This window comes from Triturus cristatus, chromosome 7 (assembly GCF_964204655.1).
Source record: "Triturus cristatus chromosome 7, aTriCri1.1, whole genome shotgun sequence".
NCBI classification, from domain to species: Eukaryota; Metazoa; Chordata; class Amphibia; order Caudata; family Salamandridae; genus Triturus; species Triturus cristatus.
This window is the reverse complement of record NC_140590.1, coordinates 1,739,308,273-1,739,327,175: the sequence shown is the minus strand read 5'-3', so window position 1 is coordinate 1,739,327,175 and position 18,903 is coordinate 1,739,308,273. Positions and strand designations below refer to the sequence as shown.

Sequence of the window (18,903 nt, the reverse complement as noted above, 5' to 3'; positions counted from 1 at the left end):
CACATGCTGTAGTGCATAAACATGTGATAGGAAGGGGCCGCTCACCTGTGGTTGTGGGGTTTCCAAGCCTTGTAGATTCAAATACACCTGATACAGCAAGGTGCTTAGAATCAAACACGGTCTCTGTAAACTGGCAGACCCAGACATTCGCCTGGGGTGGCAGGAGACAACGGAGGCAAAGTCCTCTCATCTAATGATGCCTTTTTCCCAGTTACATTGCTTTAGTTCTCAAAGAATATGTCAAAGTGATCAGAAGGCTGAACGCTGTAATCGAGGTGCATGTGTGTCTTCAGCGTGCGGTCACTGTGTAAATAAAATGCATTGCATGGCTTGTCTTCAAGTTAGGGCTGTGCATGCCATCCCACAGTTTCAACACAGAAGAACATTAAAAAATACAAACTGCACATTTTTGTGTACTGTGCGACAGTGGAAAGTGCATGTTTATATAGGTTGCATCACCATAAGAAATATATACTTCCCACTGCACTTACATCTAGAACAATATCAAGAGAATCACTTATGTCTCCTTTCCTACCCACCACACTCCCAACCTCTGCACATGGCTCCCTCCCCTTGCCCCAGCGCTCCTTAGAGTACTCCTTCCTTGGTGGCTTAATTGTTGGGCGAATTGTTTTTATCAAACACAATTGGACGCAAATGCTGATTAGTATGCATCTTAATTTCATATTTTAACAGTGTCAAAAGCACACCAGTTTTCTGGACAGCGAGTGCAGACTATCTATGTACAAAGTAGTGTGGAGCACGGTATGGTCCCTGAGACTCCAGGGCGCCGCCCCTGTGATGACGGCTGGATCTGGTACCGCAACAAGTGTTACTATTTTTCTACAGTGGAAGCAAACTGGACGGTGGCAAATGACTCGTGCGCTGCACTCTACTCCCTCCTGGCTGTAATTGACAACCAACTCGAACTGGTAAGGAGAGTGGGAATCCAACCCCAACTGCTACTAAACTCACTGTTTCTTTCTACCATTTTCTCATGTCAAGGGAACATTGCATGGTTGTTAATATTTTGTGACCAAACAGAGATATGTTTCTCCAGGTTTCAACATGACTTATAGGAATAGCGCACATGTTACCAGATGTGATATCATATGATCTCTGTCTCCAGTGGTGGCTCATCCGCAAAGGCGGAGGAGCGTCAGCATTCTGCTTTTTGCAGAGTAAAAAAAGGAAAACTAAGATGAGAATAACCCAAGGTTATTATAATTTTAGTTTTCCCTATTGCAGCGTCTTTGGGGCGGGGCTGCTCTCAAAGCAGGGGGGAGAGTGATTTACACTCCCTATGTAAGCATGAGTGATTGGACGGCACTTTCGGGCCGCCCAAAACAATTATGCGCATAATATATATCATGATCAATATGAAAAAGCTCCCTCGTGACCTATATTTCTTTCACAGATCAAAGATTACATACAACATGGGCTAACCAGCTATGTCATAACAACAATATACTTCAATAAAATAAAAAGAGGACTTGTATAATTTATCATGTTGTCGTTATTTATTTGACTTCATTTTTATGTTTTACAAAAATATATGCTTTTCTTAACTTTTTTTCTTCTTTTTTTAGTGTAAAAATATTATTTTCAACATATACATACAAATAAACACAATTCTAATATAAAATTTGAATACAATACAATCTACCATAATTGACCCCTGAGTGATAGATTAAACAAAGAATTCATCCTTACTACAACACCTTCATCCACTTTCATACAAATTCATACAAAATATTCAAGTGCAATTGCCAACAGTGTTCAGATTAGGCCTGGGCGAAAATTTTGTTCCGTTCGCGGAAATTGCGATAATTTGACATTTTCGCGTTCCGCGGAGAGCGCGAAAATGTCAAGATTTCCGGTTTCCGCAGCTTGGCGATAATTTGTTTCTTGCTCGCGCTGTAAAATAATACATTCTCGCGCAAGGGCGCGATCGCCTTACCTGAATCCCTGCGTTCGCCGACAAGTTTTCTTGATCCAGTCGCGTTCTCCATGAGATGTTGTATTGTTTTTATCCATTTGCGCTGTCTCGCGACAGTTCGCGCCCGCAGTGACGTCATGCGTCGCGCGATCACGTCTTTCTTCTCGCGATCATGCACCGCGAGACAACTCAAAACAAGATGGCCGCGCCCGCAAGCAACCACATGGGTAAGTTGGCGACCCTCAACCATGCAGAAAATCTCGCGAACATGCGGGAAAAAAACTTCCGCATCTTCGCGATATTTCCGCTTGTTTGCGATAATTTTAAACATTTTCGCGATAATTTGCGAAAGTTAATTTCGCAAATTCCGCCCACCCCTAGTTCAGATCCTTCTAAACGCAGCCATTCTAATTGGTCGTGGAGATAGTTTAATCTTTTGTCTCCCACTTCCCAGACAATTGCACTTGCGTATCGCCACCATAACGTCACTTTGGGGTCTCGCCTTATTTACAAGGCAGCGTTAAGCCACTTAAAGTGGCTTAACACTGCCTTGAAAATAAGGCCCCTTTCACACTGTGTTTAGCGTAAAAGGGGAGGGCAATGGGTGTTGTGGTGGGCGTTCCACCGCAAAACCCATTGATTATGTTGCTGCTCCCTATTTACAAGGGCAACATAAATAGGAGGCAGCTGCAAAATTAAAACCAAGGAAAGCCTGGTCTTAAACAGGCAAAATGAGAAGAAATGCTTTTTTTTCCCCTCGTTTTTTCTGTTTCCATATGTGCTGCCTTGAGCAGCACACATAGAAACAGCAAATTGTCTATGATTGTTTATGTGCAGGAAAGTCCCCCTTCCTGAACATAAACAATCATTTTAAAAAAATGCCGTGGGGGCGTGGCCAAGATGGCGGCGAGGTGAGACGCATCTCTCGGTCTCTCCCTCACACGCCCGAGACAAGCGCCGAAACGGGACCGACTACCTCCCCCGTTTCCGGCACACAGCACCACCAGCGACGCCCGAGAGAGGGGCGAGCCTGCTGATACCCCGCAGAGGCCCCCTTGAGCAGAGGTGACCTTCTGACGGCGGGGGCAGTCGACGGCCGGCCGTGGCCTAGAGACGAGCATCTCAGCCCCGGCCTCAGGTGAAGAAGGACCCGGCGGGGGTGAGCGACCCCCGTGGCAGTTCCGGCGGCGAGTGGGCGCACTGCCGCCCCCGGGGCCAGGCGGCCTCGGGGCTACACCTCAGCGGGCACAGAGAAGGGGCGCCAACGACAGCGGCACGGACCCAGAGGACCCAGGGGCGGCTAGAAAGCGGGAAGGCCGGCGGCATACCAGGGCACGGCGCGGCGCCATCCTCGACTGGTGAAGAGGCGGCCGGGGCACCCACAGGCGGGGACAGTGGCCACTCACCCACACCAGAGCGGGGGGCCTGTCCGGCTGGTGGACGCCCGCACGAGACGGCGGATCACGGCCTGAAGGTGGAGGAGCCGGCGGTGGAGAGCCTGCAGTCGTGAGTGGAGGTGCTGGGGGGACGGCGGGCCCCCGGACGTGAGACAGCTTACTCCCCGCAGGCCGCTGAGGAAGGGGGGACAGCCCACGATACTCGACCCCCCCGGTGCGAAGAGGGGCCTGGAGGCGCCCGGTGGGCGGGGGACGGGGTGGACGGGCCCCACAGCCATGATTGCGGGATTGGAGCGGGAGGGGGCTGCTGCCGCGCCACCCCACGCCGGGGGGGGAGACCCCCAAGAAGCGGAGTGCAGTAGCGGAGGATACCTGCCCCCCCAACAGCGGCGGCACAGGAGAGAGGCGAATAGGCCCACAGACACTGCTACTGGGACAGGCTCTTCAGTGGAGGGGGATGATGGCGCCGAGCACGAGGGTGGGCCTTGCATCCCTCTAGAGGCGGACGGGGCCGGCGGCGGGTCTGCCACCGCGGAGAGCGGACGTCAGGGGCCGGACCGGCCGGTTTGCTGCCCGATTCCTGGTGCCACGCCTGGGGGGACAGTTCAGCGGTGGGACCACCCGTACGATGGCGACCCAGCGGGGTAAAGGCAAGGACAAGACACAGAGCAAGTTGCTGCAGGAGTTGTTTGCCAAGACCCAGGTGGGGGCGACGGCGGCGGCCCCCGAGACTCAGATGACCGCAGCTGACGCGCTGCAGTCGAAGGGTGCAGGGGACGACGGAGCGGAGCCGATCACCAGGGCTTTCCTACTGTCGCTGTTTGCGGAACAACGGGAGGAACTCAAAAGCATGAAGCAGGAACTCGCGGCGGAGCTACGGGAGGTGCGGAGGGACCTGGATGGCATGGGAGAGAGAGTACAATCGGTAGAGGACAGGATGGATGCACAGGACACGGAGCTCTCCCTGGTACATCAGGATCTTCTGCGGCTCCACGACCAACAGGTGGACATTCAAACCCACCTGGAAGACTTGGAGAACAGGTTGAGGCGGCACAATATCCGCATCCGGGGGATGAAACGTAATGCTGAAGCGGGGGACATCTTCGCCTTCCCGCGAGACTTCTTCAACCAGATTCTAGGGAGGCCGGCAGACACTGCGCTCGTCCTGGACAGGGCCCATTGGGTGGGCCCCCCGCGCCCGACAATGCCCTGCCGGCCGACATTTTGGTCTGTCTCCAGGACTACAACACTAAGTGGAGATCCTCCATAGGGCCAGATCACAACACCCCATCACCTTTCAAGGTACCCTCCCGGTGCTTTATCAGGATCTCTCCGCACTGACCCTACAAAAACGCAGAACCTTTCGCCCTGTCACGGACGTCCTCCGTCAACAGGACATTAAATACTCCTGGGCCATCCGTTTCGTCTTATCTTCCGGCACAATGACCGGCTGTATCAGCTCCGCTCCCTGACAGAGGCGTGCAAGCTACTGGACGTTGACTGCCCGAAGGAGGAGGAGGAGGGTCAGGCACCGAGTTCTCAGAGAGTCAGTGGCCCAGGCTCAGGTTGGAGCCAATTGAAGCAGTGCCGTAGAGGTGCCAGAGGGCGGAGGCCGCCCCCTGAGGTGATCGCCCAGGGACGTCAAAATGCCATATCCTCGGTGGCAGAATCGCTGGCTCAGAAGGACAAAGGCCCTTGAGGGGGGCTACCTGAGGGAAGTGCTACTGTAGTTCCTTTTCGTTTACACTGCTTCTGAGCTCGTTGGGGCAATGCTGGCGGGCACAAGAGCGGGTGGGCGGGGGAGAGGGGACGTTTTGGTATGCCACGTTTCCCCCATTGACCTTGGACATTCTGATCTTCCTTGGAAGATGGACTTTTGGTTCACTTAACACTGTTGGGGAGGGGGAGGGTGGATACACGGGGCCAGTTGGGGTTTCCTTCTTTTTTATCTTTTTTCTTCCTTTCTCTTCTCTTTCCTGTGCCGGGCTTGAAGGGCGGTGGTTGGACGGCGTGGGCGCGCTTCGGTCACCACAGGGATGCATAACACCAGCTAGCGTTCATTGACAGGTGGGAATGCCTCCAACAACACTTAAGATCCTTACGCTCAATGTCCGGGGCCTGAACAATCCTATCAAACGAAGATCCATAATCTCCCTTCTTGCACAGTCAGGGGCGGAGCTATGCCTGCTCCAAGAAACGCACTTACTCACGAAAGACACACACCGGCTGCAGTCCCGGTCATTCCCCATACAGTTCTTTTCCTGTGATTCCACAAAACGGGCGGGGGTGGCGATACTTCTCGCACCGAGGTTCAAGGGGCTCACGATGTGTAAATTGGCGGAGATTAAGGGCAGACTGTTGGTTTACCAATTCCATATGGGAGATTACACATTCACAGCAGGCACGATTTACGCACCCAATGACAGATCGGAACACTTCCTCCATACGGCACTGTCGGAGTTGTCGGCCTCCCCGGACCGGAGGTTATTACTTGGGGGAGACCTAAATCTGGTCTTCGACAACGTGACGGATCGTTCTGCACACCGCACGGGGCAGGTAGGCGCTCTATCACAGAAGGGACACACGGCGCTACAGGAGTTAGATATGGTGGATCTCTGGCGGGTGTATAATCCCTCGGCCCGGGAATATACGCACACTTCCAGTGCGCATGGCACTTATGCGCGCCTGGACTACTTTCTAGCCACCCGAGCATTCTGTCAGGAGACTTCTGGGGTGGAGATCTTAGCGGCATCCCTCTCGGATCATGCAGCAGTGGTTATGACGCTGAAGCTCCCGCCCATGGGCAGGAGGAAACACCAATGGCGGTTGCGGGATACACTCCTGCTTCGCCCCGTGGTGGTTAAAAAGCTACAAGGGGTCATTGAGGAATATCTCCGATTCAATGACAACGGAGAGACGACCCTGCCCACGTGCTGGCTTGCTCTGAAGGCGGTAGTCCGGGGTGCCATTATAGCCCTCTCCGCGGCAGAGAACAAAGACAGACAGGTGAAACGCATGGAGCTATCGCAGAAAGTCAGGGACCTAGAACGGGCTCCGAGGGTCTGGCGGCTGCTAAAAACACAGAGAGCGCAGTTGGAGGCGCTGGACCGCGACAGGGCAGAATATGCAGCACTACGCCTTCGGCATAGCTACTATGTGGGAGGTGATAAATGTGGTAGCCTCTTGGCCCGTTGCCTGAGGGAGCGTAGATTGAGAGACGGTGTCAAGGCAATAGAGGACTCTCAAGGGGTCCTGCAAACAGACGACGGGGAGATTGCCGCGACGTTTCGGGATTTCTACGCCCGGCTCTATGATGAGCAGCCACTTGACGGTGGGGGGCTCGACGCGTATTTGGAACAAGCACGGGTAACAGGCCTCTCAACACCCCAGGCGGAGCTGCTGGAAGCGCCGATCCGACCAGAGGAGGTGATTTCGGCTATCTCGCGGCTCAAAGTCGGCAAGTCCCCGGGCCCCGATGGCTTTACGGCTACGTTCTATAAGCAATTCTGCTCCTTGGTCATCCCTATACTCACACGACTATTCAATTCGTTTGACACGTTCGGGGAGATGCCCTCCTCTTTGCTGGATGCCGCAATAGTGGTGATCCCCAAGCCCGGGAAAGATAGCACGCAGTGCGGTTCCTACCGACCGATCTCCCTTCTAAACGTGGACCTTAAGTTGTACACGGGGATTTTAGCAGCCCGTATTGCGCCACACCTGCCGAACCTTATAGACCCCGATCAGGCAGGCTTTATTCCAGGCCGCCAAACGAGTGATCACACAAAACGGGTCCTGCATCTTATTGAGAAGGCCTCCCGCTTTCCGGCCGACTATGCCCTCTTGGCGGTGGATGCCGAGAAGGCCTTTGATCGGGTGCACTGGCCCTATCTCGAAGCGGTCCTGCAACGGTTTGGACTGCAGGACAAAATGCGGGCGCGAATACTCAATTGCTACCGAGATCCCCATGCATCGGTCTGTGTTAACGGCCACACCTCTGAGCCATTTCGGATTTCCCCGGGGCACTAGGCAGGGTTGCCCCCTCTCCCCGTTGCTCTTCGCGATGTACATGGAGCCCCTTGCCCAGCACATACGACAAAACGGCCGGATTACCGGTATTCGTTTTGTGGGGGACACCCACACGATCTGCCTCTATGCCGACGATGTCCTACTGACCTTTAGAGAGCCTTTAACGTCCCTGGGAGCGATCCTGGAGGAACTCGCCGCATTCGGGGAAGTATCCGGCTTCAAAGTTAACATTGCTAAATCAGTGGCGCTCTCCCTTTCTCTCACACCGGGAGCGTTGGCTGATCTGCGTGCAACATATCCGGTCCCCTGGACATCGGGACCAGTCCCCTACCTCGGGGTGCAGCTGACCCCCACGATTCCGAGCATTCGGACCCTGAACTACGATCGTCTTCGTTCCACCATTAAAGTGGATCTCCATCGCTGGCGACATCTGCCGCTCTCGTGGCTTGGACGGGTGGCGGCCATCAAAATGACGATACTGCCCAAGATACTGTACGTGTTCCACACGCTTCCCATATACCCGCTGAAAGGCTGGATCAAACAGGTCCAATCCGAATTAGCACAATTCATTTGGCAAAGCAGGAAACCGCGTCTCAAACTCCAGATTAGCTCTCTCCCGCCGGAATACGGTGGCATTGGAGTCCCCGATCTAGCGCTCTACTTCCAAGCCGCTCAGCTACGCTACCTGGCGGAATGGATGAGGCCCGAATCCGAAAAACACTGGCTGTTCCAGGACCGGGCGGTGGCGGGGACATCCCTGGCCGCAATCCCGTTTCTTCGCCGGGAGCAGCGGCCCTCTAACCTATATGCCTCGTGGGTGACCCAAACGACGGTACGGCTCTGGGACCAGACCGGTGAGAGACATGATTTGACGTCATTCCCCTAACCACTAACCCCCCTGTTTGGAAATTCCGATTTCCCGCCAGGGCTCCCGGAGTCCACTTTCCCGGGTTGGCGATACTCCGGCTGCAGAGCACTAGGGGTCCTGTACAATGAAGGCAAGTTCATCCCCCTGGCACAGTTGGCAGCTGACTATGGAATTCCGGCCAAGGACCTGATCGGATACTTGCAGCTTAAACATTGGGCCACACAGCCACGGGAGAAACGCGCAGCGCAACGCCGGCTCACGCCGTTCGAACGCTGGCTGATCACACGTCAAACGGACAAAAAGCTGACATCGGACCTTTACAAGACGCTCCTTTCGTCACACTATCACTGATATCACGCGGGGAGGGCACGATGGGAGAGAGACTTGGGGAGGGACTTACTAGCGAAGGAATGGGAGGGTAGTTGCTATAGGGCTCGCCACACGGCTACACACACAGGGCTCACGGAGACGTTCACTAAATTGGTGACCTACTGGTATTATACACCGGAACGCCTACACCGCATGGATAGCTCACGCAACGCAGACTGCTGGAGGGGGTGCGGTCACCTGGGCACCTTAGCACACATTCTTTGGGATTGCCCCTTGCTATCTTCGTATTGGCGACAAATCCTGGACGAGGTGGACAGATACTTTGCCACCGAGCTGCCCAGACTCCCTGCATACATCATCCTGGGGGTCCCCAATGCCATTACCTACCCCTTGAAGTCTCTCAGGGGGAAACAGATGGCCCTGGCTCTAGGGGCAGCCACACAGTGCCTGCTAGCCTGCTGGAACACGCCCCGCATACCCACATATTTAGAATGGCTGCCCCGCCTCTGGCATATCTTAGGGATGGAGCGTATCTCTTTGACACTGGCAGGAATGGGCGCCGCCTTCTCGGAGCTGTGGCAGCTGTTCCGGTCCCTCCTGACCCAGGACTTCAGGGAGCTGACTTGTCCCCGATACTTACGCCTCCTACGGCTCAGTACAGATCCGGAGGATAGGGAACCCGCTCAGACACCCTGACTGGCCTACTGGCCCAGAGGCGGCCCTTTATGCTCGGCTTTCAGGTCCCATTGACCCCGAGATAGGGTCTCCATTCTTTTCTTCTTTCTTCTTTCCTTCGCTCTTCTGACTATCTTGTTAACGGGGAAGGGGAGGGGAGGGTTGGTGGGAGGGGGGTTCTAGGGGGGCTTGGGTTAGGGGTGCGGGGAGAATAGGATAGCGGCTGACGGGCCTGGCAAGCATCTCTTCGACTTCCCACCCGACTGTTAGCGGTGGAAGCGAGCCGTGTTTATCCTGCCCCCGCTGGGGCCAGGGAGAGTGTAACTGCCTGTTGCCATACTTTCCTTTGTTGAAAACCTTAATAAAAGATTTAAACCTAAAAAAAAGGCCGTTTTGCAACTTCTATGTGTGCTGTATTAAGCAGCACGCACAGAAGTTACAAAACGGCATTTAAATATTGTTTATGTGCAGGAAGCAGACCTTCCTGCACATAAACAATCTTCCCCTCAACACAGGCACCCTTGCACCATGGTGAAAGGGTGCCTGCATTGACGCTGGACAGCTAAAGTTGGCTCCAGCGCAGGGGGAAACGCAGGGCTGCACCATATTCTAGTAAATGTGGTGTAGCCCTGCGTTTCTAAAGTGACGAAGCGTGTCGTTAGCCTTCTAGGCTTAACGACACACTTGGCCACTTTATATTAAATATGCCCCTAATAGTTCTCAGGTTCAGTTGCTGGACTTAGCAGACACTGGGACTCTCCTGATCTGGGTGGTATCTTTGGAACTAAATCTGGATTTGACAAGTTTTGTCTGTGGAATGGGCATAACCAGAAGGGCCCAGGAATGCTGGGTCTTTTCCACGTTTTTCCCCATACCAAGGGCAAATAAGAAGACATTTCCTGCCTGTTCAAAGAAATAAGACACCTGTGGCAGGACAGGTGGGAGTAGGGGTTTAGAAGCAGGAATTGGGGAAAATCCTGGGCCTGACAAAGGATAGAAATGTATGTAGTGCAGCAGCTTTATATGCATGGTCTCGAGGCCCACAATGTCTTGCTCCAGAACTGTGGCCCTGGGATTGCTAAATTCAGAAATGGCAGACTTAGTTATTCTGGGCCCGATTCAGAGAACTAACTTAATCAAAATCCTAAACTTACTACCATTTTGGTATCCACAGAAGGCACTTACTCATTTTGGTATTCACAGAAGGCACTTACTCATTTTGGTATTCACTCAAGGCACTTACTCATCAATCAGTAAGTGCCTTCTGCGGCACTTACTCATTTTTGTATTCAAAATGAGTAAGTGCCTTCTGTGAATACCAAAATGGTAGTACGTTTAGGATTTTGTCTTAAGTTAGTTCTGTGATTCGGGCCCTCTGTGCATAGTGGCACAAATGCAGCTATAATGGTGAGTGGTCCTATTCCATCTGGAGTTACCATTGCTGGTTGAATAACACCACTAGTAGTTGATATCAATAAATGAGGAAGCTGAGAGACTTTCCCATTAACTGTCTTTGGTGGCCTGTGTCCAGAACCATTGGGGCATCCATAGCTGAATGTTGTTAGCAGACATGTTTGACTTGTGTTAGGAGAAAGTCCATTTGATCAATTTGTGGTGTCAATTCACACCTATCACCAAGTCATGTGAAAAGCCTTTTGTATCTTTTGTGCAGTAGTGATACTGTGAATGTGCCAAAGACACATTCATTAAAGTGATTTCCAGATGAGCTCCACCTTACATATATTTTTAATTTGATTTTTGATAAATCAAAACAGGATCCTAACCTTAGTTACACGAATATACATGTTCTTCCTTTGTGCTTTTTTGATCAATCTATGCGCCCAACAAGACAAAACAATTCCTGCCCACCTAGACACTTTATAGATAGTTCTCTTTTTAACCTGGAGACATCAAATAGATTTGGGCCTTTATTGACCCTAGACAAAAATGATTGACTACCCACCAGCCAGAATTAACAAGGAATGACATTAACCTCGTTACCGAAACCCTATGCGTATCAGCTCTAAATAGTCTAATTAGGGCTGAACTAATGGATGAGGGGGATAGCTACCCTAAAAGTGAAGAAATACCCGGGTTAGATCATACTAGTAGGGACCGTATTGAAATGGACAGTGGTGGGGTCTCCAACCCAGCCTCGCAAACTGAGTCTGAACTTGCCCCCGTAATAACTCGCCCCAAAACAAAAAATGTTAGAGTTCTTTCTTTGGAACATAACGGGCCTTAAGAATAAAGTGAAAGACACAGCTTTGAAAGATTTTGTAAATAATTTCGACATATTGTGTGTACAAGAGACATGGGTTATCAATGAAGTACACATTAACGGCTTCAGGACATTGCACACACCAGTAATTCACTCACCGAGCTGAAGACCCAAGGGTGGAATCTGTGTATACGTTTCAAATCTGATTGGGGCCTTAAAGATCGAAATGATTAGCTCTCATATTTATTATGAGATTGTACTGATCCACATGGATGTGAAATGCTTAATGGCTGTAATTAATTTTTACAATAATAATGAAAAAGGGCAAATAGGCGTTGTGATGAAGAAGCTTTGCCAGGATATTAGCGAACTAAAATCAAAAGGCGAGATCGAAATAATTCCTATCTGGGGCAGGGATTTCAATGTTGGTTTATGTTCGTTAGCCGAGTTAGGAAAATGTGATTTACCAACGGAGGAGGATGACCCGGCGATTAATTTCTCTCCCTCAGATAGATGAGAGATGTTTAACAAGATTTTATTCCTGCATGATTTAGGTTTTGCCAACTGTTTATGCTCGCCCAGGGTGGATTTTGGGTACACCTTCATAGGCAGAGGTGCTGAATCCACAATAGATTTCATAATCTTGCCAAACCGTTATGCAAGATACGTTACTGGCTACAACGTCCATAAAAATTTCACCTGCCCTAAGTATAAATATAACCATCCCAACTATCGCAGTAAGCAAATTTCGCTTGTACTTCCGAGCCCCGGAGCGGGGCTACTACATAAACAGTGGTACCAGTACACTTTTAGGGGCATCTTTACCTCCAGAGTCCCGGAGGGGGACTCCAACAGACCAGGGCAGACCAGGGCAGACTTTTACTGTCAGAGATTAATCATTCAGGAACAAATGTTTTTGAAAAAAAGACGCGACCCTTTGCCTGAACCTACCTGAACCTACCTGGAATTGTGAGGAGGGTTGCAGGTGGCCACAGACACTCTAGTCCAGTCGCCGTGAGGGCAACGGCCAACACTCACATTTCCCGGTCTTTCTCGCCGTGAGGGGAATGGCATCGAGTAACAGGAATTACATGTCCCAGCAACCTCTGCCAGGCACCTCCTCCTGACGCTGCACACTGCACCGGGAGGCAGTTCATTAGCGCTCCCAAGCCTCCCGCAGCGCTTGCCCGTCCTTGCCCGTCAGAGCACGGAGGAGGCTGGGCTGGACTACCACACTAACTTTCAATCCCTGTATCGTTTTGGGTCAAACGAAAAAGGTTCTGTGACTGTGTCCCGCAAGCTTTCCCATCTGCCGTAACTTAAATTCCTTAAATCCCTTATATATCTGAAGCTCACTGAAGCAAGCAACCTTATTCCAGTTTGCACTTTAAATACCCTTATGCTGCTGGTGAACTTGGTCCTTGCACTTTGCACTCTGTTTTGTACGCGTATGGTTGGTTCCTTTTATGGTTTTATAGCTTTTTTTCCTATTTTCAAATCCGAACAGAATTAAAAAATTTTAATATTCCATTAATCGGCCTTGTACTTTTAAGGAGCCTTCAAGCGTGGGTATTCAGCGATCCAATAAGTATATAGTCTGTGCGTTATATCCATTTTTGAAAGCGACACATATACTTCCAATTCCAATAAGTGTCGAAGCTTTGAAGGCCTATTAGTGACGGATTATAATGGGGAAAAGAAAGCAGGCCGCAAGCCACATATCAAAAGCACCGAGTAAACATAAGAAAATGAACTTGACGTTGCTGAATTATCTAACAGGGGCTGTTGGTGATATCGAAAGGCAGATAATTTCCGTAGAGGAAACAATCAGCAATGAAAAAACAACCCCACTCTCCCCTCAACATGAAACTACGGATAATGATGCATTTTTTAACGCAAGTGATCTAGAGGGCGGAGGGAAAATGATATTGGAACATGCTCCTCACGCACAGCCGATCAACGGGTGTGTTCAGGAAATTCCTGATGATATTTTAGATGAGCCAATAGAAAATGTTCAACCACCACTTCAGAAAAAACCCTGTAACCCATCTAAAGCAGTGATAGTTCAAAGCAGCGCCGGAGATGTAGCCACAATTCATCCGACTCCTACCCATATATCTAGATTAACAAAGGCCCACTCAAAAAAGGTACACGAGAAAATGCAGGGTGTTAGGAATAAAATACAAAAGGATACGATCCTCACGAGCGCCCTGAGGGGGGAAAAGTTTGATATCGAGCACTCAAGTAGAGCGACGGACTTGTGTAAAGCTATAAATGATTTAAAGGAGTTTGTGTCACTATCTATTAACTCTCTTGTGACGACAATGGAAAAAATTGAAATAGGCCTGGAAAGAATTTTAGGGGCTCAACAAAATACTGCTCAAAATAGTGATGGGCAAACTGATAGGCCCGTCTCAAAAATAACAACCTTGGCAGATAAGAATACTTTAGAAATAAGTACGCGGGTTGAGCATAGGGATTTACGCCCTAACGCATCTATACCTCCCTGTAAAAGCCCCACACAAGATGTAGAAGCAAATAGACCTAGAGATTTGAGTGGGGAAGAAAACAAAATAAGTACTGAACAGAAGAGAGGCGATAGCACTGGTAAAACAGCTAACAATGCTCCTGGAGAGACGTACAAATACTCAACCTCCCCCCTCCAGCTACCCCATATACCATTATTTTAACCAATGTCCCCCAGCACTTACCAGCTACAATAGAAACATGACCGGCATTAAGAAATAAGACAATAAACTGGTTGGGTAACAGGACAGGCTTAACAAATACTCTTTTTATGGAATTTAAGATGGTGAGGAGGGTCGACTGGGTTGGTTATAGCATTAAATTGTATGAAGGAGATCGTATAGTTCTTTCACTAGGATCACCGGCCACCACAGACTAAAAATACCCCAGAAAACTATGGTACGCAGGGTTGGACACAGGATTCTCTGCCCTATAAACTACCCACTTCAAATAGATTTGGTCCCCTAACTACTCTAGATGAGAATGATGGACATTTGATGGATGGGGTCAGTTTGTAGATAAGCATATCCCTATCACGGTAAATCAGGGTGCACTCTCCCCGCAGAACCCGGCTTGGGAAGACCGCGAGGATGAGGGGTATAGTAATTTAAGTAATGTCTATGCCTCAGGGGACGTCCACACGACTTTAACCGACCAAGAGCCAAGTGTGTGCAGAATCTTATTTTGGAATGTGGCAGGGCTAAAGAACAAGGTGAACGACCCAGACTGGTTGACTTTTATTAAAGATTTCGGTGTCTTGTGCCTCCAAGAGACCTGGTCTATTAACAAAATACATATTAATGTGTATAAGACATACCACACACCTGCAATCCAATCACCCAGCGGCAGACCAAAAGGGGGGTTATGCGTTTATATTTAGAATCTGCTGGGTATACATAAGAGCGAGATGGTTAGTTCAGAAGTCTACTATCAAATGGTTTTAATGCATACCGCATGTACTAATGCATTCCTTCTGGTTAACTTCTATAACAATATAGAAGTAGGCCAGTTGGGATTCATACTGGAGTAGCTCAGTGGAAACATTAGTACCTTAGAATTTAAGGACGATCTTGAGACCATCCCTATATGGGGTGGTGATTTTAATACTAGTTTGTGCCCAGTGGCGGAACTAGGGAAGTGTGGTTGAACCACAGACAAGGACGATCCGCCGATTCACTTCCAGCATACCCTAAAAGGCAAGTTGTTCAACAAAGTCATGTTTAGACACGACCTGGGTTTTATGAATTGCCTGTGTATACCTACTGTGGAGTTCGGGCATACTTTTATAGGCAGAGGTACCCCATCAACTATTGACTTTATCACCATCCCTAATCGTTACGCTAGTTATGTGAAAGCCTATGATATCCATCAAAACATTATGAGTAATCACTTGGCTATTAGCGTAAATATAGTAATTCCAAGCTATGTACCGAGGAGAAATTGTAACAAAATAGCATGGGTTAAGAACATTGAATTGGGTAGAGAAAATGGTTATGCAATTCGTTGGGGAAGCCGGGACCCTTCGAAGCTAACTAACGAGATAATAGCAAAGGCAATAATTCCTATTCAAATATGTTTAAGTGACAGCCCAACATACGAAGACATTTTAATTGCTTTTAATAACATTACTGAGATTGTCAGAAATACATTGAGCATGGAATGCAAAGGCATGCGTACCATTGGGAAGGGTTGGTTCGATAAAACCTGTACCAAAAGCTATACTAACCTAAAGAAAGCTTTACATAAAGAGGCGAGGGATAAGAACGAGATTAGGGACTGTAGGAAGCTGTATCATGCAGCAAGAAAAAATAGGACAATTGAGTTAAAGGATAAGGCCTGGAAGAATCTCAGTGATGCAGCCGAAAGTAAAGATAGCTCGAAATTTTGGTCGGCGGTCAACGACCCATTCTTTATTAACAAACCAGATGCTCCATCGATTGAGTCAGCTATAGCGGAACAGACTTGGATAGATTATTTCTCTAAAGTCTATTCAAAACAAAAGAATACTGAAGAAGTTTTCCAGAGGCTAGAATCAGGGGAGTACTGATCAGCCCTTTACACCTATAAATTTTTCTATCACACTGCAGGATGTTATTGTTGCACTTAAGGCAAGCAAGAGTGGTAAGGCTGCAGGCCCTGATGGGGTACCAATTGATATCTATAAGTCAAATCCCGAGATTTTTTATTTATTTATTTATTTATTCAGTGTTTTCTATAGCGCGAACATGACCCTGCGTAGGGTATCAGAGCGCTTTACAGCTGTATTTCGGTGAAACAGAACCATATACGTTACAAGTCATTAGATGCCTACCAAGTTTAGAACAGAACATTAGGCAGCAAAAGATAATATATACACATATAGTCATCAGTCAACAATTGAATTACCAAGAGTAGTTTAAAGTCTTAGGCTACATTTTGAACAAGTATATACAAGCCCATTTGAGGTTAGTGAGCGGCTAGCGGGCACATGGAATAGTCATGATAGGTTTGTAGACAGTGACAAAGCTACTTCTCTATGTACTTATGGGAGAAATTTCCTCATATAAAATGCTTTTGCTTCCTTTTTGAATACCGTGATGGATGGAATTCTTCTAATGTTAGGGGGGATAGCGTTCCAGATTCTCGGAGCTGCCCCGGAGAATGCTCTATCGTAAGTTATTTTCTTACAAAAACGAGCCGGTTTCAATAGTAGGTCTGCATGGCTCCTGGAGAATCGGCACCCTCCAGATAGCGTGAGTTTTTGTGCGAGGTAAACTGGAGTTTTGTGGTGTAATGCTTTGTGCGTGATGCATGCCAACTTGAATTGAATTCTTGCTTCGAAGGGCAGCCAGTTAAGGGCTTTCAAGTGAGGGGTGATATGGTCGAATTTTTTGGATCCAGATATAAGTCTTGTGGCAGCATTCAGACATGCTTTCACTGGTGCTGTTGAGATCTTGGGGAGCCCGGCCAGAGTTGTGCAACCATACTCAATCCTTAATATGACCAGTGCCTGAACTGCTATTTTGAGATCTGTTTTATTTAGGAATGGTTTTAGTTTCCGCAGGTAACTTAAATGGAAACGGGCTTTTTTTGCCATTGTGTTAATATGTGCTAACATGTTCAGGTTTTTGTCCAGAGTAATTCCCAGAGATTTAGTGGAGTCGACAATCTTCGGAGTACATTTTAGAGCAGTGACAGTGTTGGTCCATTCTACTATATTAGATTTGCTTTTTTGGGGTGTAATCAATAGGAATTCTGTTTTCTGGGGGTTTAGCTTCAGGTGGTTCGCCGTTAACCATTGGATGGTTCTCGATAGTGCATGGTTCATGGTCTTTATCTCTTCTGATGATGTGACCTTGATGTACAGCTGGGTGTCATCTGCGTACATGTGGAAAGAAATGTTCACTTTTTGTAGTATATCCGTTAGTGGTTCTACGTATAGGTTAAATAGCGCCGGAGATAGTGTTGACGCTTGCGGAACTCCGATATTGTTTCTGGTTGGGCCTGAGAGGGTTTGGTTGACTATGAATTTTTGCGATCTATTCTCGAGAAAGGATCTAAACCATTTTAGGACAGTTCCCTCTATACCCATTCTGTTTTTCAACCGATCGACTATTTTTTCATGGTTCACCGTGTCGAAAGCCGACGACAGGTCCAACAGGATAAGGAGACATGTTTTGTTATGGTCGAGTGCCAGTAAAGCGTCATCTACTATCTGCAGAATTGCTGTTTCTGTACTATGGTTTGGTCTGAAACCAGATTGGAAATCATTTAAAAGATTGAATTTCGAAATATGAAGACTCAGTTGTTGTTGGACACATTTTTCCAGTACTTTGGCTAGCATGGGAATATTTGTTACTGGTCTGAAGTTGTTAGGATCAGATGGGTTCTCTGTAGGTTTTTTTAAGAGAGGAATGACTTGACCAGTTTTTAGGCATGCCGGTATTTGGCCTTGTGACAATGAAGCGTTTATGACCTTTGTCCATGATGGGATTAGCAGGTGGTTTATCGAAGACCAGCACTTTGCCGGTAGGGGATCGTTGTAGTGATTATTAGGTTTAGTGGTTGACAAGATCTTCGCAATGTCTAGTTCGCTGACCGGCTTAAATCCTGACCACTGAGCATTGTGTTTTGGTTTTTCTAGTTCTTGTTGATTCTGCTGTTCCACTGAGAAGTCCTTATCTCTTTCAATGTTTTCGGCTGCTTTTTTGAGCTCCCTCTCCAGTGCGTTGGCTTTGTCTGTAAAGAAAACGGAGAAATCTTCACTGTTTAAGGTTGTATTTGTAATGGTTGGTGCCGATTTGGCAGATTTATTAGATTGTTCTTTGAGTAGATCGAATAATTTCCTTGGTCTGTTTACTGCATTATCCAGTTCTTTCCTGAAAAAGTCTTTCTTCCATTTTAGAATGCTTTTATTGTAAGCTTTCCTGGATTGTCTCAGTTGAGTTAAGTGGGGCGACGAGGGGTGTTGTCGCCATTTACGTTCTGAGAGTCTTAGTGACCTTCTTTCTTAATTGAGGGCGCCATTGAACCACGGGTTTTTGTCTTTGTCAGAGATTCTTTTTAGTTTAAGTGGGGCTATGTCCTCGATAATGTTTGACATTGTCTTGTTATAGTGCAGCGTGAGGTCATTGACGTCAACCATGCTCTTAGGAGGCTGCAAATCTCTTTCACAGCGCGCTGCTGCATTTTCCAAGGTAATTCTTCTGGTGTCCCGGGTCAATTTTTTTGGTTTAATAGATTGTGCGGTCGATTTGGTTTTTCTGAAGGGAATTTCGAATGAGATTATGTGGTGGTCAGACCAATCACAAGGGGTGATTACGATTTTCTCGATCGCTTTCTCTTTTGATAATATCCAATCTAGTGTGGAGCCTTTAGAGTGGGTAGGGAGTTGACATCCTTGAACTAACGCTTGCTCTTCCAGGAATGCTTTAAACAGTGC

The 18,903-nt window shown here is 48.4% G+C and overlaps 1 protein-coding gene across 1 annotated transcript in view; it reads left to right on the top strand.

Moving 5' to 3' along the window:
- The first annotated feature begins 710 nt into the window (after positions 1-710).
- LOC146812958 (early activation antigen CD69-like) overlaps positions 711-18,903 on the top strand; it is a 79,841-nt gene continuing 61,648 nt past the window's right edge. Inside the window, exon 1 of the mRNA XM_085614647.1 lies at positions 711-932. Within this exon, the coding sequence (XP_085470773.1) occupies positions 768-932 (165 nt within the window). The 5' untranslated portion in view covers positions 711-767. The remainder of the gene's footprint in view (positions 933-18,903) is intronic.